Raw genomic sequence first — 22821 nt, 5'->3', positions numbered from 1 at the left:
AAAACAAAATAAAATGAAACATTTAAAGCTCTTCAATGGAATTCTGTGATTGAAGGTGACAAATATCTAAAAGGCAACCGAAGAACCATCCCTCACACCTCACCTGTATGTTTAATGGCAACATGAGAAACCAGAAAATCTTCTTTGATGGTGGAATATTTGCAAAAATCACATTTAAATGGTTTATCTGTAGTATGCGATAGCTGGTGGTTAAGAAGGAGCTTCTTGTTTTCACAGACATAGTCACAGAATTCACATTTAAATCTAGAAAGCAAAATAAAAGTTAAATACAGGACAACACAGATCATTGTCTCACCAGACTACTACTACTGGGCTGAACTTTTTAAAAAATGTACTTTCAAGGCATTGCTATCTGGGTCAACATTTATTACCCATTCCTGATTGCCTGGAGAAGGCAGTGGTGAGCTGCCTTATTAAATTGCAGTATTTGAAGTGTAAGGATACCCACAATACTTCAGGAGAAAACTCCAGGACTTGGACCCAGTGATATTGAAGGAAAGGCAATATAGTTCCAAGGCAGGATGGGGAGTAGCTTGGAGAGAAATGCAGGTGTTGGTATTCCCATGCATCTGCTGCCCTTGCCATTCTAGGCAGTTGAGGTCTGAGCTGGCCATTTTGGCCAGTTAATGCACTTAATTAGGATGGAATACTGTACTGCCAATATGCTCAGATAGTGAAGACAATGTAGTTGGAATATCAAATGCCAATCAAGTGGGCTACTTTGTCCTGGATAATATCAAGGTTCTTAAGTGTTGCATGAGCTGCATCCTTTTCGATAGCTGAAACAAAAAAACTTCTGAAAGATAAACTCACTGATGAATAGATTTCCATCATTCAGACTTGACATGTTGGTGTCATTATTCAGGTGCATGTGAAGGATAGCGCGAATGTTTGCATGGTTGACAAGGAGGGAGACAGCCCTAGTCTGGAGTGCAAGAAGACATCCATTTACTGATCAGGTAGCCAGAAAAATGGTAAATGGAATTCAGATTAGAGAAGTACAAGATAATGGATTTGGGAAGCTCAAACTAGGCTAGAAAATATACAATAAATGGTATAAACAGAGGGATATTGTTGCTGGCAAATCCAGAAAAATCAATTTATTGTAAAAAGGTACTTCAGGCAGCATGTAGGTTACTGTGCTTAATTAGCTAAGTCACGGAATACTAGAATAATGACGTTATTCAAGAACTACCTAAAGCACCAGTAGCCTACAGCTGGAGTAGCTTGTACAGATTTGGTCAGCATAATTAAAGGAAGGATATGATCACTATGAGAAGGAGATTTAGGAAGGCATTTCCATGAATTGAGAATCTCAATTACAAAAACCAAAAGTGAAATGGCTAGGAAAGACCTATTTCTCATGGAGAAAGGTGTAAAATCAAGGGATACAGTTCTAAAATAAATGATTAATGGATTATAGCAAAAGTAGAGAGTTTTTTTTAAACCTGGAAGTTGTAAGAGTCTACAGCTCACTACCTGAAAAGAGGTGGCAGAGGTAGAAACTATCATTGTATTTAAAATGTATTTAAACATATACTTTGAAGTATTGTTACCGACAGGGTTATGGATCAAGAGTAAGAATAGGTGAAATAGTATCCTTTCCAATTTTAAAATGTACTATGTACTAAAGAGCCTCCTTTAGATCACTAGATTACTTTACAGTGTGGAAACAGGCCCTTCGGCCCAACAAGTCCACACCGACCCGCCGAAGCGCAAACCACCCATACCTCTACATTTACCCCTTACCTAACACTACGGACAATTTAGCATGGCCAATTCACCTGACCTGCACATCTTTGGAACTGTGGGAGGAAACCGGAGCACCCGGAGGAAACCCACGCAGACACGGGGAGAACGTGCAAACTCCACACAGTCAGTCGCCTGAGGCGGGAATTGAACCCAGGTCTCTGGCGCTGTGAGGCAGCAGTGCTAACTACTGTGCCACTGTGCCGCCCACATACTAGCAACAGCAAAATTGTGAACAAAAAGAAAACAGGTTAATTCAGGTTTGCTGGGGCGAAATGGAAAACAGGTTAATTCAGGTTTGCTGGGGCGAAATGGGCTCCGCACCCAATTCCAACAGCCCTAAACTCTTGATGCATTTTTAAGCTGCAGATAGGATTGTGAGCAGCCTTCATGATGGTACTGGACAGTATATCACCATTGCTGAAGTGCAATACCAGTGTTTAAAAAAACAGCATTGCACGATTGCAGTGGTGGTACACTGTAGCTGCTATCCACCTTGTGCATCAAGGAATACAACTGAAACTAGATTTCTTAATCCTCCCCAATTCCCCCCCAACACCAGACAGAAGAAATGAACTAGTTTCCCCATATTAAAATGCAATAAGTCTTGTCAGAAAACAAGTTACACATCAGAAATCCCCATTTCCAATGAAATGTTTTAAAAAAATTAATTGAAAAAATTAATTAATTATGGCTTCTGTGCCATAAACTTCTATTATTTCAATGTGCAGTTTCTCACTCTCATAAATTTAATCCTTTTGCAAAGTAACAAATGTTAAACATTATTTGGTACTTAAATTAACATTGCAATACTTTCCAGCAAATTAATTTAAACAAAAGTCTCAGACAATGGTGGCAAGCAATGAGATCAACTTCAGTCTATAAGGAACCAACAGGGGGAGACAACTCAGATTTTAGCAGGTGAGTTCAGAGCAAAGCTGTCTCCAATTCAGCAGTAAATTGGCAAAGCGACTCAGTTAATTGATAACCGTGAAGTGAGGCCCCTTACAATCATGGCTGATTAAGGGTTGCATCTTCGTTGTTCTAGCTTTCTGCTTCCCTGCAGGAGGGTCTAGAGGATGTCTTGTGGTTGGAGTGAGATACAATATTAGGGCAGATGGTAAAAGCATTAACTCACATCTTTCCCAGCTTTTCACTCAGGTCAAGTTGCCATCTCTACTATTTCTGCATCAGTTCAGGAAGCGAAAAAGGGAAGATGGAGCTGGTGGATCCACAAGAGAAGCATTTTTTCCACCATTTCTTGCAGATCACAAGCAGGTCTGACCCCCCTCTGGCTCTTCAAGCAAGCTTTGAACCTCCCTCCCCCCGCCACATCACTTTCCCTGGAACCTCATTATCTGCTCTTTCCACATTCCATGGTTATTTCCACCTTCCCCACCTCCTTCCCAACTACTGGAACAATTTGCAAGGTTACTTAGGTGTGACTTCCAACAGCAGGTTAGACAGGCTGAATAGCCTCCTTCTGTATATGTAACATTTTTCTGATTCATTCCATGGCATCCTTTCCTTCTCATTGGCCAGGCTGCCAATTTGACCAGATAGTCAGAAAACATATTTAAATAAAAATATGATCCTGCTGTTATGTTTTGCAGGATCTCCAGACCCAGACCCTGCTAGGTTCTACAGCTGGTTCCCACTTCACAACACCTCTTGCTCAACAAGAAAGAAATGAGCAAGGAAGGATAAGATGTCTACCCAGTCAGTTCAGCAATCCAAACAGGTTTAAAGCAAAGAGTATACATTTGCTTAAGTAACCATTTTGTAAACAGTAAACCAGAGTGAATTCCAATAAATGAAGTACATATTTCAATGAGCAAGAACAATGATACAGAAGCACGGGGAACTAAATTTAAGAAGTGCAGTCACTCCATCTACTGGCAGAAATATTAGCTCACACTGGCATTACCACCTTAGCAGAAGATGTTCAAAATTTCCTCATTTCTTCTGCCACCTCTTGCTCATGAATACTGTTTCCTGTTTATCTTTTTAATTCACTCAAACCTTTCTTTACAATTCTGACCTTAATGTTTAGCACCTAATGCTTCTTACATTCACACTCACCCTTCTCATGCTTCTAGACTTTAGAGGCAAAGTTAAAGTGCGCTCTAAAGCTTCAATAGCTCCCTACATGCTATATACTGCCATAATAATCCCTAATGCTCTTCTCTACTTTTGCTAATCCCCTTTGCTCATTTAGTTTGCTTTTGCTTATTTATTTTTGGCTGTCTTTTGCTCACACAGCACTTTCCCCTCTATTTCTTGAAGTTGAGGGGAAACCGGAAGAAGTGGCTGTTCTGAACAGCAGGAGGAATTGACCAAAGTTAAGACCACCCACTGCGTAGAGAAGGAGCAGGCTAGGGCCACTGATCGAGATCAGAGAATATGCTCCAATTAGCTTTACTACCTATGTCTAGATGGAGAAAACAAAAAGCAATGTAGTATTCCCACCCCTAACCCAATGAACATGCAAATCTCATTTTTGGATATTGGGCAAGTCCTGGATGATTCTTTACTGTACTACACACCAGTGGCTTAGCATCACGTGAAAACTCTCAACTTAGACAAGCAAATTTCTCTGGGAACTACATAAAATATAGTAGATTACAACATTACATCTCAACAGCTCAAGTCATGTCAGACTCTGCTCCCGAATAGAAGCCATTTCCTCAAATGTACCATAAAGTACCTTTTACAATGTAACTATAGAAATCAGACCTACCTGCTGTTTCCAAGAGCCTGAATGTGGGTTAGTAGATGCATTTTGAATGTGTACCTCTTCTTAAACGATTTCCCACACTGAAAAACAAACAAACAATTAAATTATGAGAACTGGTGGCAGAAAATATGTTTGCACATCCTTGGTACTGGTGGGTAGGGAGTGCAGAACAAGGATGTACTTTTCTCAAATCAACCTGAACACATGCGATGTTAGATAGCTGTACTTTCTGTATCCACAGTGGACAGGTAATTAAAACTAGATTGATTGGTTTTTTAGACAAAAATATTCAGGGTTAGAGACCAGACCAGAAAACAAAATGCAGATCAATCACAACCTCACAATGATGGAACAGGACCAATAGGTTGAATGGCTTACTTCTGTCCCGATAATAAAATGCAAAGCTTTAATGAAAAGTCAACTACCAATCAAGTTACCATGTCAAAGAAATGAAATATCAGAACTGCCTTTTGTCCATTAGGTGGTATAGCAACTCTTTGTATTGTACTTGGGAGAAAGTTATGAGAATAAAGTTTTATCTTTTAATAAGTTAAAGATCTGCATGTACAGTGATCCACAAGAGTAAGAAATGTCCTAACCTTATCACACATGTGAGGCTTTTCAGCACTGTGTGTCTTTAAGTGCTGTGTGAGCCTTTTCTGCATGGGATAGACTCGATAGCACACAGGACAGGGATAGGAGTTCACTTTGGGCGCCTGTGGGGCAATAAACAGGACAAGCATTCAAGTTAATAAAATCAGAAAGAATGAAAGTTTGTTAACAATTGATTTTACCATCTTCATCATAAAACAATTAAAAAGTCTGCAACTCATCATAAAAGTACTGGAAGAATGTATTGGATCATTCTGTACCTGTAAATTATTAAAAAGATTAGTTTTTTTTTTAAGGCATGATCTGTGGTATACAAAGACCAACAAATCTTTTTTCTTTAGAAACGCTAATGGACCCACTGCTTACTACCAACAATGTTTGGATTTTGTTAATTCCTTAAAAGGCAGATAAAACTGCTTTTGTTAACTCAAACAGATGTACAGGTACAACATGGGTGATTGATTAGTTATTCTACAGGAGATCACATTGTAGTCTCCAGATTTGATCTGCAAACAGCAGGAACAACAACTCTTTTTGAAATAAAAACAGGGAGTGTGAAATAAACAGCTGTGTTGTATGGATGAGAAAGGCATTCATCCATTTTAATTTAGCTGCCCAAAGAGATTTAATAGCCTCCAACCTACCAACCCTACTGCAGCTTCCAATTAAAAAAGGTGTTCACAGGGTTTTCACTTTACTCAGTAACCCATTCCACGTTACAATCATTGTGTAAAAAACTGACTTGTTTATTATCAGTTTGACTGTTTTCCTCTTAGCCAATGCAAGAACTATCTTCTGTTATTGTGTGCTATCTTGTGTATATCTGTGCAATCATCCCCTCAGAGACTTACTGCCATTATTTTAATCAACCATATCAGATATGTTTTAACACACCTCTGGGACAGGTGGAACTTGAACCCAAACCTTCTAGCTCAAAGAGGGAGGGACACTACCCTTGCACCACACAATCCTTATCATATTTAAATTCTAACAGCTGCCATAGTGGCATCTGATCTTATGTCCTCAGGATATTAGTCTGGGCCTCTAAAGATCTAACCCAATGACATTACCACTATGCCACCATCACCCTAGCTTAACTAAAAGGGGGATGAAAGAATGAATACAGTAGACTTATCAGCCAGTGTACTGGCAGCACAATCTTGAAACAGCCACTTCAATTGCTTTCAACTCTATAGAATGGTTTGAGCCTCAGATCTTAACCTTTAATAGGAAAGGTCCATCATCCAATGAAAGTGTTCTTATCTCTCCAATAAGGTTACAAATTAGAATGGTCAAAAATATTTCACTTAGCCATCCCAATATAACATTTGCCCATGCAAACAGAATCACAACAACTCTGACTGGGGATTATCTTGCCATATTACTGACTAAAAGAGGGTTGCAGCCAATAAATTGAGGGCTTGTTCTTTCACACAGTGAATACATAAACAGTTACAGAATTAGAGGCATTTTCACCTTGGTACTTTGCAAATTCCCATAACAAGATAAGGGTTTGAGTTTATTTGGGACAAAATCCTTTATTGAAATTAGATATGCTGAGTTCTGGGAATTTGTATGTTTCTTCCATTTGCAGCCAATACCTGGACATTCTAATACCAAACAAACTGCACCATGTAATTGATCTCTATTTCCCAATCCAGTTATTAGGATTACACAGTGTTCACTTGTGTAGAATCAAGAGGTTGTGTCATGTACTCGCATTCACTTGAAGAGATCAAGATTGCCTAAACAGAGCCCAACTGGATTGGATCTACTGCCAAAGCTAAAAGGACTAAAGTTATAAACCCTCAAGGACACCCAACCCATCCTCTTTATTCTTGGATCTTCCTACACTAAATACCACAGTCAGCCAGTGGATAACAAACAGTCCAGCCTTTACTCAGGCCTGCGAATCAGCTAGCAGTATGCAAAAGTGCAACCCAAGAGACAAATTTAGCGATAGCTCTAAATTGAGAGCATAACAAATTGTGACATGTGCCATGGACCATGGACCAGACCCGACCTCCTCAAAATATTTTAATGTAGCAAAGACCATAACTTTTTCTTATTTTAAAGGTAGATGTGAAGTGCCATGTTCCAGATGTGATGAGACTGGTCAAACTACTCAATATTAAGCAAAACACAATTTATTTAAACACTAACATTAAAATATAGACAAAAGGAAGAGGAATTTAGAGTAACCTAACTATTGGAAAACTTAACAGAGTAATAGATATAGTGTGAATTACTAACTGTTCCAATACAGTAATGTCCCATAAACACAGCCAGTGGCAAAAAGCCAAATTCAGACACATTCTTATATGTAGTTCTCCAATCCAGAAGGAAAAAAAATCAAAAGAAGGCTCAGAAAAAACAGCAGCTAGGAATCATTCACAAATTTCCATTTCTTTCGAGACCCCAAAGGCTACTAAATAAAGAAACCAAAACCCAGAAATCTGGATCTGAGAGAACTGGCCACACACACACACAAGCTGCTTTGATTGTTCCAACTTTAAAAAAAAAAGCCCAAGATTTCACAAGTTGTTTACTTAAGTCATCTTCAGTAGCCAGTTTGTCATCTCTGCCTTACAACCTCCTTCAAAAAAAAAACCAGGACAAAATAATCTTTGAAAGTGACCGCATTACCTCACAAGGACAATGGAAGACTTAAAAATGCTGAGTGGAATGGGCAGAAAATAGAACTTGAAGGGAAATGTGACAATACATTTTGGAAGGATAGCACAGTTTCGACAGTACATTTTCGACAGTAAAAGTCTAATTCACAGGTTAAAGTGAGTAATAGGTCAGAAGGAAGAATGTTGAATGCAAGTTTTGAATCTGGAAAGTTGGAATATAAAAGAGTAGCATTAGATCACTGTTGGAAGCCTCATTTTAGGAAGAATATAGAGCAATACAGATTTATTTGGTTGTTAAAGGGCTTTGTGGGGGGTGCAGTTACACTGGTGCAAAAGACTAGAAGTTATCTTCCCCCCCCCCAGCTGTAATTGAGACATCTGAGGGGAGATGCAAAGGCATTTAAAGCTTGTAATAACATGAATTCACTGTAGCAACATGCTAATAAGGACACAACTTTGAGATGTTCACAAGAAGAAAGCAAGGTAATTAAATATTTAAAGAATGTAGAACTTTCCCCCTGAAGTATACTTAAAACACTTAAAATAGTACAGAAAACAAAATCAGATAAAAAGGTGATGCAGTTGGAGGGAAAAGCCAATATAGACTTATGGTTCGAATGGCCTGCTTCTACACTGCAGCACTCCATTTTTCTGCTGGAGGGGAAGAGGAGAACTGGTTTCCTCATGCATTCTTTCAGCAGGATGACTTAGTGGTAAGATCAAGGTTATGATCCAACAGGTTTATTTGAAATCACAAGCTTTCGAGCACTGCTCCTTCACCAGGTGCTCCAAATCCCTGAAGGAGGAGCAGTGCTCTGAAAGCTTGCGATTTCAAATAAACCTGTTGGACTATAACCTGGCGGTGTGACTTCTGACTTCCTAAAAACTTGACAGACCTAGTAATCAATGTTGAAAGGATTTGGATATCTTTGTACAGGAGATGTGAAATTAACTTACAGGCAATAATTAGAAAGGCAAATTGTAAGTTCGCCTTTATTACAAAAGAAAATGGAAAACAAGGATAAAGGAAGTTACACAGATAAGATGTGGAGCTTTGATGAGACCAGACCTACAAACAGACTTGGCGAGTTAACATGGAGAAAGATATGTCATACTTTGAAAGGGATGCGAAATAGACTGGGTTGATTTCTGAGATTCAGAATGGTGCCTATATGCTATTGAGTTTAGAATAAAGGAGGACTCTCATATCAAAACACAGACAACTTTACAGGCTTGACATTTAGCTACTGAAAGGTCTTTTACCCAACTGAGGAATCTAGAACTCGGGACTACAATCAGTGTGAGGTCAGCCTTTTTGAAGAAGGCGAGAGACAAAAAAGAAAACTGCAGATACTGGAATTCAAAGTAGACAGGCAGGAGGCTGGAAGAACACAGCAAGCCAGGCAGCATCAGGAGGTAGAGAAGTCAACGTTTCGTGTGTAACCCTTCTTCAAATGCTGGCATTTGGGCATCATGAATGGGCATGATGAGAAAAATGGCTTCCATGTATGCTAAATCATTCTATGATAATCTACAATTACCCAGGTATCAGGGCAATTGTTTTGCATTTGGAAGGGACCCCACAACTCAAAATGTAGGAAGTCAAAAGTTAGTAACTTTTTAATGTGCAATAACCGTTAAAAAAATTAAAATGCCCTTTTTTTAAAAAACATCTAGCTTTAAGCTGCCCTATTTAAGTATGAACAAGTCAAGGAAATCAGTTGCATGTCACAAGTTGCTTATCACAGTGGTTAAAAGAAATCTGAAACATCAATTATAATATTTAAAATTATAAACTTATGATGATTAGAACTTGGGCCAGAATTTATGATTGACAACCGCATTTTGCCAAACCTTGGTATCAGTCATAATAAAACGTTTCTTTATCTTCCTTAGCTTATGGAAGTATGCTAGAAATATTACAACTACTCCCATATTAGATCTTAAAAAGCAGAGATATTGGAGTGCAAGCATGTACAATATTTTTAAATCATCATCTGAAACTGCTTCAGTGAACACCACCTACACATTAGGTAAAACTGCATGGTTTCACCCTAGTGTTATACAGTGCATTCCCTAAAGTTACATCTTGTTTAGGACAAATATAAATTGCTGTTTGATTATTCATTTCTGCAGTGTTTAAGTGGGCATTTGTCGTGGTTTGATCATCTTCGTGAGCTACTGCAATCTGTGTGGCATTCTTTATAATGATTTATACAACTAGATGACTGTACCCTGGTGTGGTCTAGCCAGCTAAGAGTTAACCATTTTGGGTGTAGGTATACGACTGGAGACACAGATTAGATTGGGTAAGGAAATAGCAATTTTATTTCTTTAAATGGAATGTCAACTGAAGGCTTCAGAATTCAAATTCTTAATCTTACATTTCAGGATCTTAACATTCAGTCTCCCTCCGGGCCTTTGGATTACTAGTCAGGCAATCGACCTATATTACTCCAACACAACCTAAAATTTCACATTCTCATTACATTTTCTTGGGGATTTCCTTCTAAATTTTGAGCAAGACCAGCCAATTGTTAAGTGAATTGTTCATTAAAGTGGGACAGGAGTTTGTCATAGAAGTCATGGTAAGCCTGGAGAAATCACTTTATTCAGAGGATATGAGTAGTTAAAACAAATAGTATTGAAACATTTCAAAGACAACTAGATAAATACAAATGGGGTAAAAGAATAGAAGGATATGCTGACAGGGTCAGACAGTGTGAGAGGAGACTTGTGTGCAGCATAAACACTGGCATGAATCCTTTAGGGCTGAAAGAATGTACAGCAGAGTTACAGGCCCATGTTTTGAGATGTGAACCTGAGATCCATTTTGTTTAAGCTATTTAGGTCTTAATGGCCACATTTATAATTCAATGCATGGCTAACAAAGCAAACATCAAAACTAAAACCACAACCAAATACTCTGCTTCACCCAGTCAGATTTGATAAGTGGTAACACTGTAGTAACTGGTAATAATAAGAAAGGCAAAAACTCCAAAGTAATAAATTCATTCACTTGTTTCTTTCTAAGCACCTAATTAGTGAACTTAATGTTCTATGAAAGTCTGGTCAATATTTCATGAAGACTCACCAGATCTGCTTTCTTCTTCCTGGAAAAAAGAAGAAAGGTCACGCTGAAATAAAATATTCTAAAAGGGCAAGTTTAAACACATTTTTACATTCAAAATGTTCCGAGAGATTCAAAATGCTTGATACTAAGCATACCAGTAGACGAACTTGAATAGATTACACAAATTTGTCTCCTCTACACAATATTTTGTACGGTTGATACTTGATTATCATTACTGCACTCAAATACAAGCTGTCCATAATCTTAAAAGGTAGCTAATGGCAGCTGTTTAAACGTAAGCTTATTGAAAAACCTATTCTGAATTTTATTAGAATAGTGAGCAACACTGTTTTCCCTCATGTTTCTCTAACCATCAAGACTGTAGGTGAGGAGCAAAAAAAAAAACCCAAAAGCTTATCCATCAAGGGAATAGTTCCTTAAAAAAACTTCAAGTGAAAGTCAATCATCTCAAATTCCCAGACCCAATTACGGCACCAGCTGCTTCATCAATGATTTTCTATTCATCAGGAGAAATGACTGCATAATGTGCAGCACTATTCAGAACTCTTCAGATACTGGAGTAGTTCATGTTCATCTGTAATAAGATGTGAACAATATACAGGCTTGGACTGAGAAGTAGCACATGACATTCAAGCCCAGACAAGGGCGAGAGAGAATCTACCCATCACCCCTTGACATTCAATGGTATTATCATTGCTGAATCCCTACTATTAATTCCTCGGGGTTAACAGACCAGAAACTAAATTGAAGTACCATGCAAATACCATGGCTACAAGGGCAGGTGTGTGACTAGAAATGCTGTCTCCCCAGAACCTGCCCATCATATACAAGGCACAATTCAAGATTATATTGGAAGACTCCACTTCCCTGAAAAAGCACAGTTCTAACAACATTTAAGCAGCTTGATCCCACCCAGAACAAAAAAAAAACTTGCTTGACTGGCACCCAATCCACTACCTTCAAACTTCACTCCCTTCATCGCTTACATACAATGGTGGCAGCATGCATTGTCTACAAGATGCATTGCAATAACTCACCAAGGTTACTTCGCGACTGTGTGACTTCTACCATCAAGAAGGACAAGAGCAACAAATGCATGGGAAAACGTCAACCTGCAAGTTTCCCTACAAGCCACACATACCTGGCTGTAACAATATCACTTTTTAACTATCACAAGGTTAAAATCCTGGAATTCCCTCTCTAATAGCACGGTGCGTCTAAAACTAAGGATTGCAAGTTCAAGGCAGCATTGCAACATCACCTGCTCCAGGGTATTAGGGATTGGGGTACAGATACTGGCCCACACAGTGATGTCCACATCCTGTCAACGAATTAAAATCAGGCAAGGGATGAGTAAAGCCACCAAACACACAGTCTTACCCTAGGAATTAACATGCTGTGGCAAGAACTGCCAGCCACATCAGAAGCCTGCAATGCCTCAACTCAGCAGTCTTGGAAGAGTTCTGGTTGTTGCAGGAATGACTGACACATCAACCACCCTTGTTTGGTGTCTTGGACTGGGGGGGGGGGTCACAGGGAGAGAAAAGCAAGGAACTGGTTCCAAATGGGCATCCCTTTGTGTAAAATTCAGTTCCTTGACCACCTACAGGTCACTAATTGAGGGATTAATTGGTGGAAGTACAGGTGGTTGATCAAGGATTAACACTGGAGGTGGAAAAGCAAGAGGTATGGGTATGTTTCCTATCCTGTCCAAGTCTCTTCCCATTTCAGTCAGCAGAAAATTCTGCTTAGAAAGAAAGACCAGTAGAAAAAAATGAGGTAGAAACAATAAAACCTAGAGTGGTTTGTTTCACTTCCAAAACCTTTCCAGCATCACTCTTTTGCATATCATTTATGATTTTTTTCACTGATGATTTGTATTAATTAGTTTTAGTCAGTGTTATTTATGACCTGCAACTAGTTTCAACTTTTTTTCCATACAAACTGAACTCTATTCAAACGGAGTTGATGAACAGTCAGAATTAAAATAATTTAATTTGTATTTCATGGTAGCACCTTCAAATATTTACTCATTCTTTTGCTGAAATTTAAAGTTTGAAGATCACAATAGGAAAACAAATTCTCAAAACACACTGCTACCGGGTCGAGGTGAGGCACCAATGTCTGGTTTTGCTTACCTCTCCTTAGTGTGAATAGAGGAGTGCCTGAGGACATCTTTCTTGTACACACTTGTATAATCACATTCCTCACATTTGTATGGTTTTGTTCCCACATGATTAAACATGTGCTCCTGTTTGAGAAGGGGTGAGGTCATTATAATTAAATAATGCACCAGAAAAATAAATTGCATCTTGTACTCCCTCCCAATTGACTCACAACATGCCTGATAAAGGGCTTTTGCCCAAAATGTTGATTCTCCTGCTCCTCTGATGCTGCCTGACCTACTCTGCTTTTCCAGCACCTCATTCTTGACTCTAATCTCCAGCATCTGCAGTCCTCACCTTCGTCTCATTATGATGCAGTCCAGCCGTGAATTCATGTTTATAAATTGTGTGTCCTTTATCCCAAAAAAAAACTCAGGATAAAAATGTATGTTGATCTTTCAAGCTAAGATACCTATTATCCATTGTCTGGGGTGTGCAACCACATTCCAGTGGGTATGTAGTTGAGTGCCAAGGCTGAGCTGCACCCAGGTCTACGACAAACATGAAGATGGATACTGCAGATGATGGCATCATGGATGAGATGCTGGAAAAGGATTTGTTCTCCTTGCATTTACTACTAGCTTGGAGATGTATTTACTTTTGAAGGAAGCTGCATCCTTTAGTATTTTGTTGCATCAGGTCAAGTGATCCTGGGCAAAATGCCTCCCAGGATTCAGGGTGGATATCAGTGTGTCTAAGCAAAGCCTTTTGAGTATTCTGACATCCGTGACAGCACATACTAGACTTGAGTTTTCCATTGAAGAATTACTTTGATAAGCAACTGTGAGCCATTTTGGCTACCAGACTAGTTCAACTCAGTTCCAACTGTCATCACAGTGTGGATGCTGGGAATGTCAATTCAGGTTAGCACCTCAATATTAGTCTTTCATCCTGTCAGCTCACTTGGGCTTATGCCCAAAACATCGATTCTCCTGCTCCTCGGATGCTGCCTGACCTGTTTTTTTCCAACACCATACTTTTCAAATCAGACCTTCAGAAGCCAAGATAAAGTTCTCAGTTGCAGCAAGCAACTCTTGAGTCTTGGTTAAGGGCTGATTTCCTCTATATAAAGGCAGATTTGATTTCTGTGCTACAAATGGCTGTCAGAAATTACATGGTAAGGTGGCCCCATCAGTCAAGGGCTACCAAGGACAGTCCAGGGCCTTGGCCATGGTCAGTCATCCCCAGGAGGTCATCACTGACAGAGGATAAGTCAGACTGCAATCTGGGAGTGAATCAAGGTCCAACCTACAGGACATTTGCTTTCAGGCAGGCAGTCAGGCAGGCAGTCAGGCAGGCAGGCAGGCAGACTTGTGAGGCATCAGCCAGGCAGCTGCAAGGAAAGTGGTCAGGAGTCTGGTCAGTCATGACTTGGGGCTGAGTGTCAAATTTGGTCAGAGGGTCAATCAATCATCAGTCAGTCAATCAATCAGTCAATCAATCATGTTGGTCTGTAAGCTGGTGGGGAGGGTTAATAGGAGGCTCGGGTGGATATACTGGTGTGGTGGGAGATGGGGGTGGTAGAGGGAACGGAGTGAAGCCAGAAGAACAGTTTATGAGTTGCGACAAGGTTGGTACTGGGGGTGGGGAGGTGGTAGTGGAGGTATAAGGTGGGGTTTGGGGTGTAAAGCAGTACAGAATGACAGGGCATTGAAGGTGATGGGCAGGGGATTATTTGCAGTGAAGACCACCTTGGCCTTGGAGAGGAGGAACGTACAGGGCTACTGTGGGCATTTAGGTGGCAAGGAGTGAAGTAAGAGGCAGAATTCCATATGATGAGACAAAATTGCTGAAAGTTGTTGTTGTCCAGTTTGATCAAATTAAAAGTGTAATGTAGACCAAAAAATGTCACAACTTAAAATGCGTGCAATCTACAGATTGTATGGACTATGTCAGTTAATCATGTCACATCAGGGGCAACATTAGAAGGTTTGCAAATATTTTTCACTCCGTTTACTGACCAAATGTTGTCCAATACCTCTTCAAGGTAGAACTGAAGAGATAATGCAATGATAGAACAGCTCGCAAATGACATATTTTGGTGGTCACATTTTAATATTTTGTTTGACAGTCTTAATGACTCGGATGGGAGAAAGCGAGGACTGCAGATCCTGGAGAGTCAGAATTGAAAAGTGTGGCACTGGAAAAGCACAGGTTAGGCAGCTTCTGAGGAGGACAGTGGACATTTTGGGCAGAAGCCCTTCATCAGCAGTTCAGGGAGAGGGCACTGAAAGATTAAAAAAAAACGGTGGGGGGGTTACTGGGAAGGTGATAGGAGAATGCAGGTAGGTGGTGATTGTGGGATGGTGGAGCAGATAGGTAGGGAGAAAGATGGACAGGTGGGATAGGTCAAGAAAGTGGTGCTGAGTTGGAGGGTTGGATCTGGGATGAAGTTGGGGTGGGGTGATGCCACGTGGTTGAAGGGTCCCAAGGCTGAAGATGAGGCGTTCTTCCTCTAGTCGTCGGGTTGCTTGGATTTGGCTGTGGAGGTGGCCCAGGGCAACTGGAGGAAGAATGCCTCATCTTCCATCTTGGATGCTTCAAGCACATGACATCAACGTCGACTTCACTAGTTTTCAAATCTCCCCTCCCCCCACCTCATCCCAGATCCAACCCTCCAACTTGGCACCGCGTTCTTGAACTGCCCACGTATATGCTCCATTTCCCCCCACCAACCTATCGCTTTGCAGCTACCTTCTCCCTAGCCCTAGCCCCACACCCTTATTTATTTCTCAAGCCCCACTCCCCATGCAACCACATTCCTGAAGAAGGGCTTATGCCCAAAACGTCAACTCTCCTGCTCCTCGGATGCTACCTGACCTGCTGTGCTTTTCCAGTGCCACACTTTTCAACTTAAAGACTTGGCTACCAAATGGATATAAGAGGAAAAACAAGTCACAGAAAAACATTCAGAAATAAATGCACCAAAGGATTTAAATGGAAAAACTCTGGGGAGAGAGGGAGATAAAGAAACACCAAATTTTGGTTCTCTTAAGTTCTGACTTTCTTTTTTAAACCTTAACAGAAGTTGTGATGCCACAGTTTAAGTTAGAGGGGTACCACTGACCTTCAGAGATGACCAACGCTTGCACCGATAGCTGCACTGCATGCACTTGAAGCGTTCTGGATCATTCCCCTCATGTGAATCAATATGAAATCTTAAGTCTTCTTGTGTCAGGAAACGGGAGCCACAGATCCGACAGTGATGAGGCCTCATTAGGGGCTTACTGGATCTATAGTAATTGTACCTTTGGATACACATACCAATTGAGTCAGATTTTAAGAATTTTCTAAAATTTAGATCATAAGCATAAGTATTCATTTAGTATCAATCTGGAAAAATAAAATAAGAAAATTTTACACTACGTTCAATTTTCTACTTTTCAACGTGATCATATAAGTTAGAATATTGAAATGAGAACTGGAAACAATATATTGAAAGAAACTGTACTTGAGAGAAGGGAAGCAAACAAAGGAATTCTGTCACTCAAAAATACCAACCTTTGTCAACAATATCATCAGATGGCAGCAGTGTTGAGGAATCTTTTGATAGTGGTCAGAACAGAGTAGCTTCACCCACACTAGTTTCTAGAAGTTTGCTTACGTTGAATGTGAGCAAGGGGTAGCTGCCATAAAATGTCATAAAGGAGTAGCTAGATGGAAGGAATCTCCAGTTGTGGCTTTTTCAAAGTTCTTCTCTAGTCAGAGGAAAAGGAAATTGGACAATTGCTTGGTAGCACTTCCTTCCCCAAATGAAAGACATGTAATGCTTCTAAGGTATAACAAGGTGTGACACCAAATTATTACAAGTTCCCGATTTCAACTTCTTTGATTTAACAGTTTTCAGAACATGGGGAGTTGGGCAGGGACTATTGTCATTGAACTCAGACATGCCAGATACAGTACTTGCAGAAACGTGACAATCATTTATCTAGTATTACTGAGCTGCATTCATATTAGTAGCATGACAGACACTGAAATAGAAGTGCAGGTACTGACATCAAACAGCATCAACAAATTCCACTTGTATGAGTAAGATGCTGTTCAGCAGGCATATTTTTTTAAAACTTTAAATACTAAGGCAACAATTCGAGCCATCAACTAGTTTACCTGCGCCCCAAATAGCCTCGGTACTTCCTCCTGCCAAACCTCTTGGGTGGGCGACCACGTCGTCTCGAATGCTTGTAAGGTAGCTCGTTGGTGTTTGATGATGGGTCTTTGTTCTCAGAATCCGACTGACTGATCCCTGACTCAGCTACCATCTCATTGCCTGCTGACACATCCCCATTCTCTTGTGCAGTTGAGCTAGCTGCTTCAGAACTCTGGAGGTCCATAGTGTTTGACTGGGAGGTGACAAGTGCTTCAACCTCTGCTCCTGTTTCGTAATAAGACAATGGGTCAATCAAGGCTTAAACAGAAAACAATTAAAACGGTGGATTTTCGGGAGGAAAGCTCAAAATTCTCAGCATCTATAGAAAGAGAGAAAACCAAAATTAATGCTTCAGATCTATGGCCATTCAAAGTTATAGACCTTGATATGTTAACACTTGCACTCTATCCTGGAGTACTTCCAGTGTTTTATTTTTATTTTAGCACCTCATTTCTAGCAGCAGTATTTTGTTTTTGGTCATTTTGACGAGGGCCCTTAAAATTGGGAAGAGATTCGACAAAAATAGAAGCTTTAGCAAAAATTGGCAAGGTGCAGGGTACAATAGCTGAAGGCTGTGTTACTGACAAAGCAGCTAAGGAAAAGAAATTGAAGCGTGGACCAGAGTTAGAAAGTCTGGGACATAACACCAGAGGAGTTTACACAAGGCTGATTAAAAAAGGACAAACATTTTATCATCATTGGACTACCAGCCATTGGAGGTTTGTAAAACACAACCGTGGGTAGAATAGGCAAGCATAATTTACCACAGCATTAAATGCTGGCAACAGTCTTGGATGAGCAAGAGTTTGTATAAGGAATTCAGAAGTCTACATGAAGTGCAGTGAATGGATATGCGAGCTAAGGCTCAATAGTAGCACATCAGTCAGAGGCAAGATGATGGATTCAAACCTCACTTCAAACACTTAAGCTGACACTCCTCGTTTCAGTTCAATCAATCAAGTTTCATATAAATTTAGCCGTGGAGAATACTGCAGGCAGAATTGTTATACTATGCAATATAGACCTCATTATTCAGTGATCAGGCATTTTGATTCTTCCCTCTTACAGATGTACCAGATCCTGTGCAAAGAGGTAGCGTACATATGCTAATGTGACCTGTCTAATACTTAGCATTGAATCAACATGACTATAACAGTGCAACTGGTCAGGAATATTTCACTGGTTGTGAAGCACTTGGAATGTCATAAAGGTATTATTATAAATGCATATTCAATCTGGCTTTACTAAAGTCAAGCAAAACTGTAAATGTAGGTTTCAAAGGCAAAAATGAAATATACTGTAAATGGAATCAAATATAGATAGCCCCTGTTACGGATTAGGTGCAGAGCTCGAATCAAAGTAAGAGTCAAACAAAACATTAAGGCTGTGCACTACTGAGTTACCAATGAGAAACTACAATGTTGAATGGTATAAAGGTGTGGAGTATGAGATGAAGATGTGAAGCCTTTAGTAGGAGAAACGGATCAGGATGGCTCTGCTGTTGCTGCTACAAGTTGGTTAAATGTCTGGATTGTTCATGATGTGCAACTGCAGCACCCTATTTTAGCCTTACTTTTCTCTCCAAAGAAACTGAACATGTTTGCTCTTCCCAAATTCAGGTTAGTCTTTTCCAACTTCATGTTTGAACCCTCCAACAGGTTTTCAATCCTGATAGATCACTGAAATGGCCCAAATTGATGCTAACAATTACCCTGTAATCTGAGATGTTAACAACATTTTTGACAGTGATCCATCACCACCAACTTCTCTGCACCGTTGTCCAGTTAATTGAGATTCTGTTCATCTCATTCATACTTACTCAGTCCACTTTGACAGAATTTTTCCTTCCCATTTCTAAAATCTATGCCATCTTTGAGATCTATCTTTAGCTACATGGTTATTTCTCATTTATGTACTGCCTTTTAAAAATCACACCAAGTTCCAATTGTTTGCTGAAGATACAAAATTCTATTCCTTCACCACTTCTCTCAACATCACAATTGTTTATGTTGACAATCAGTAATGAAAGAGCTAAAAATAACTTGAGCAACATATCGGACTGAGTTGAACATCCAGCAATATAGACTCTCTAGTCTGTAACAGTCAGTCACTTACCCCTGCTATTTCCTCAGTCTGTTTGCTTCCATGTTGTCATGATCCACTTTGTACTCTCCATTAATTTGAACTTATTCAAGTTCTGCCATTTGTATCTTCATATCATATATACACATCACCCCAATCTTCTGTTGCCCTTACTTGGTCTGGCTTACACAACTCCAGATGCACAACAATGTGGTTGACTCAACTGCCCTCTGAACAACTGGAGATGAGCAATGAATGCAGGACTAGTGAGTGATGCCAATAATTTTTTTTTTAAAAAAGTAAAAATTTACCATCAATCCCAGACATTGCCTCTGTCCGCAAAACTTTGCGAGGTCTCCCAGGACGCCTCCGAGGCCGGTCACTGGTCGAAGTTGTGACGTTGCGATTGTAATTTGGTTGCCTTCCACGCGTCTCATCTTCTGCTGGGTTATAATCACTATCAGCTAAAATGAACACACAAACGTACCAATTAGGAGTAGCGGCAGGTCACCCAGCCTTTTGGACTTGTTCAAGGTTATGGCTGACCAGATTACTCAAAATTCCAGCACATCCCTGATGACTTTTCATCCACTTGCTCATTAAGAATCCACTTACCATTGCCTTTCAAATTATTCAATAATTCTGCATCTACCATCTCTTAAGGAAGAAGAGATTTCCAAATACCCATTATACTCAGTTTCTCATCGGTCTTAAATGGGTAATCTCCCATTTTCAATGAGTGACCTTAGCTCCAGATTCTCCCACAACAGGGATCACACTTTATATATACTCCCTGTCAAGACTGCACACAATTCACGGGAGATCCTGAATATTACAAACAAGTTATCTTATTTTTCTAAACTCCAGCAGATACAAGACTAGCACATACAACCTTTCCTCATTAGACAAACCAACCCATTCCCAGTATTAGTCCAATAAATGTTCTCTGAAGGGATTTTACATTCTTCCTTAAATAAAGACAACTAATATTAGACACAGTACTGTATGCATGATCTCACCAATAGCCTGTATAACTCAAGCATAACCTTACTTTTGCATTAAATTTCCCTTCAATAATAACATTTCAGTAACTTCCCCAACTAACTTTGTGTGGATGCACACCAGATTTTTGAGATTCATGCTCTAGGACACTCATGCCTCTGCAATTTCTTATCATTTAACAAATAGCTTTATGGGTATTCCTGACAAAATTGAAAATTTCATAGATTTCACGTCATATTCCATTTGCCAGATTTTTGCCAACTCGCTGAACCTTCCAATATTCTTTGCAGCTTCCTTATGTGTTCTTCATGATTGAATTTCTTACCTATCTTTGTGTCATCAGCAAATTTTAACAACCATACATTTGGTCACTTCATTCATGTAATTTGTATAGACTGTAAAAGGTGGAGGTCCTGGCACTGACCTTGATGGCACCACACTTGTTACAGCCTGCCAATCTAATGAGGCCCTATGTTAACTCAACCATTCAATTTTCTATTTATGGCATTATGTTACAGCCTACACCATGAGCTTTCAGTGACTTTGATACAGCTCCTTATCAAGTGCCTTCTGGAAATCCCAATACAGTATATTCATTGGTTTTCTTTTACCTATGACACATTACTTCTTCAAAAGTTTAAGATACTGGTGAAGAATGATTTCCCTTCCACAAAACCATGTAGACTGTGCCTGATGGCTTTGAATGTTTCCCCCACATTCTGTACTAAAAACTTTTTTAATAATAGTTAAGATTTTTTGTAAAGAAAATATTCAGCTAACTGGTCTGTAGTCAGAAGACCTTAACCTCAGGCATGTGACTATATCCTGGAATCAAGTCTCCAGGCAACGTTTACACTCCACCATCTAGCAGTGTCTGCAGTTAGGTCTCCACCTCAAACTTTGAACTGAAGCTGATCAAACGTATTTGCTCTGGATCACACTTGCATCCAGGAGATACCACAAACTGCAGCTGTGACACATCAACATTCTGTCATCCTTGATGAGTTCTAATTATTTTATTCTGTCAATTGTTTAATTTCCTTTTCTATATATTTTTTTTAACTTTAACATCAGCTCCTGTCCTATTTTGAACCTTAGCTGTTCATTAAGAATCCGATCACCAGTTAACTTCTCAGTAGATCATCAGTTAATTTCTCTGTAGTAGAGAAATAACTAATTACTAGGAGGTGAAAATTTAGAAAAAGCAAATTAAATGAGCATCCCCTTCCCCTCCTCACCTAACTCTTTTGCTTTCCCAACTCTTAGTACTGAGTGGGCCTTCAAACAGAGTGCGAAGTCACACTCAGAATTTTCTCCTTATTTGCTTGGAAACAGAACAGATAGCTCAGTCCTGGGTATAAAAAGAGTTTGAGCTGGGATTACTTATATAACTAACTTTCCCTGCTTTCAAGCAGAGAGCACTTATGTATTCCATCCATGATTAAACATGGATGAAATGTAGAATTTAATCAGTAAATCATTGAACATTAAATGTAAAGTACAGACAAAATTAAACTTTTAGGAAGAGATTAAAAACACACATCCATTGAACTCTCAGCACTCTGTTCAAAGAAATCATTTTCGAGAATGGAGCAGTCAATCTATCAGCCTGAAGGTGCAAAGCAGCAAAACGTTCTTAAAACTGATCAACTGATGCCTTTGCTTTTCAAACAGTGGATCACAAAAATATAAAATTTTGATGTACATTTGACATACTTTTCTGAATAGGAAATGCTAAGCAGGTCCAGCAGTATCAGTAGAGAGAAAGACAGTTAACATTAGGGCAGCACGGTGGCTCAATGGTTAGCACTGCTGCCTTACAGCATCAGAGACCAGTGTTCAATTCCAACTTTGGATGACTGTGTGTGGAGTTTGCACATTCTCCCCATGTCTGTACGAGTTGCCTCCGGGTGCTCTGGTTTCCTCCCACAATCCAAAGACTTACAGGTTAGGTGAATTGGTCATGCTAAATTGACCATAATGTTCAGGGATGTGTAGGTTAGGTGCATAAATCAGGGGTAAATATAGGGTAGGGGAATGGGTCTGGGTAGGTTACTCTTCGGAGGGTCAGTGTGAACTTGTTGGGCCGATAGAATCCCTACAGGGTGGAAACAGGCCTATGATTTCTGGAATATGACCTTTTGTCAGAAAAGGGAAAAAAAGAAATCAGAATTAAAATTCTAAAATATTGTTCTATTTTTCTACCCACAGATGCTGCCAGACCTGAAATTTACAGCATGTTCTGTTTTGTTTCAGATTTTCAGCATCTGTGGTATTTTGCTTTTGCACATACTTCAGGACTCCATGCTTGACGATTGTCACATTTAAGTTACACTGCCTCGTAAGTTCACAATCAACCTAGCCCATCTAAAACTAGCCCATCTAGTTTCTCATTTGGAACTCTCAGCAAACAAGTTCAGATCAATGTCTGTACTAATTTCATAGCACAACCAACTTGAATAAACCAGCGATTTGTAAAAATCACTCCCTCCCATGTTAGTACCATGGTGACTCCTAACCACATGCTGCCTGTTAGTTGTTTCTAAGTAGGAGTACACAGATCTAAAACATCA

At 39.7% G+C, this 22821-nt stretch overlaps 1 protein-coding gene across 4 annotated transcripts in view; it reads right to left on the bottom strand.

The window, feature by feature from the left end:
• The window catches only part of znf335 (zinc finger protein 335), a 69504-nt gene that overhangs the window by 33394 nt on the left and 13289 nt on the right, over positions 1-22821 (bottom strand). For all 4 annotated transcript variants that reach the window (XM_043710165.1, XM_043710166.1, XM_043710167.1 and 1 more), the window contains exons 7-14: positions 19558-19710; positions 17125-17389; positions 16082-16262; positions 12988-13100; positions 10850-10868; positions 5107-5223; positions 4511-4587; positions 104-264 (exon numbers count right to left, since the gene is read on the bottom strand). In XM_043710165.1, coding sequence (XP_043566100.1) covers positions 104-264; positions 4511-4587; positions 5107-5223; positions 10850-10868; positions 12988-13100; positions 16082-16262; positions 17125-17389; positions 19558-19710 — 1086 coding nt within the window. The remainder of the gene's footprint in view (positions 1-103; positions 265-4510; positions 4588-5106; positions 5224-10849; positions 10869-12987; positions 13101-16081; positions 16263-17124; positions 17390-19557; positions 19711-22821) is intronic.

Source organism: Chiloscyllium plagiosum, chromosome 20 (assembly GCF_004010195.1).
Source record: "Chiloscyllium plagiosum isolate BGI_BamShark_2017 chromosome 20, ASM401019v2, whole genome shotgun sequence".
NCBI lineage: Eukaryota > Metazoa > Chordata > Chondrichthyes > Orectolobiformes > Hemiscylliidae > Chiloscyllium > Chiloscyllium plagiosum.
Note: the sequence above shows the minus strand (reverse complement) of the source record. Positions and strands in the feature narration are given on the sequence as shown.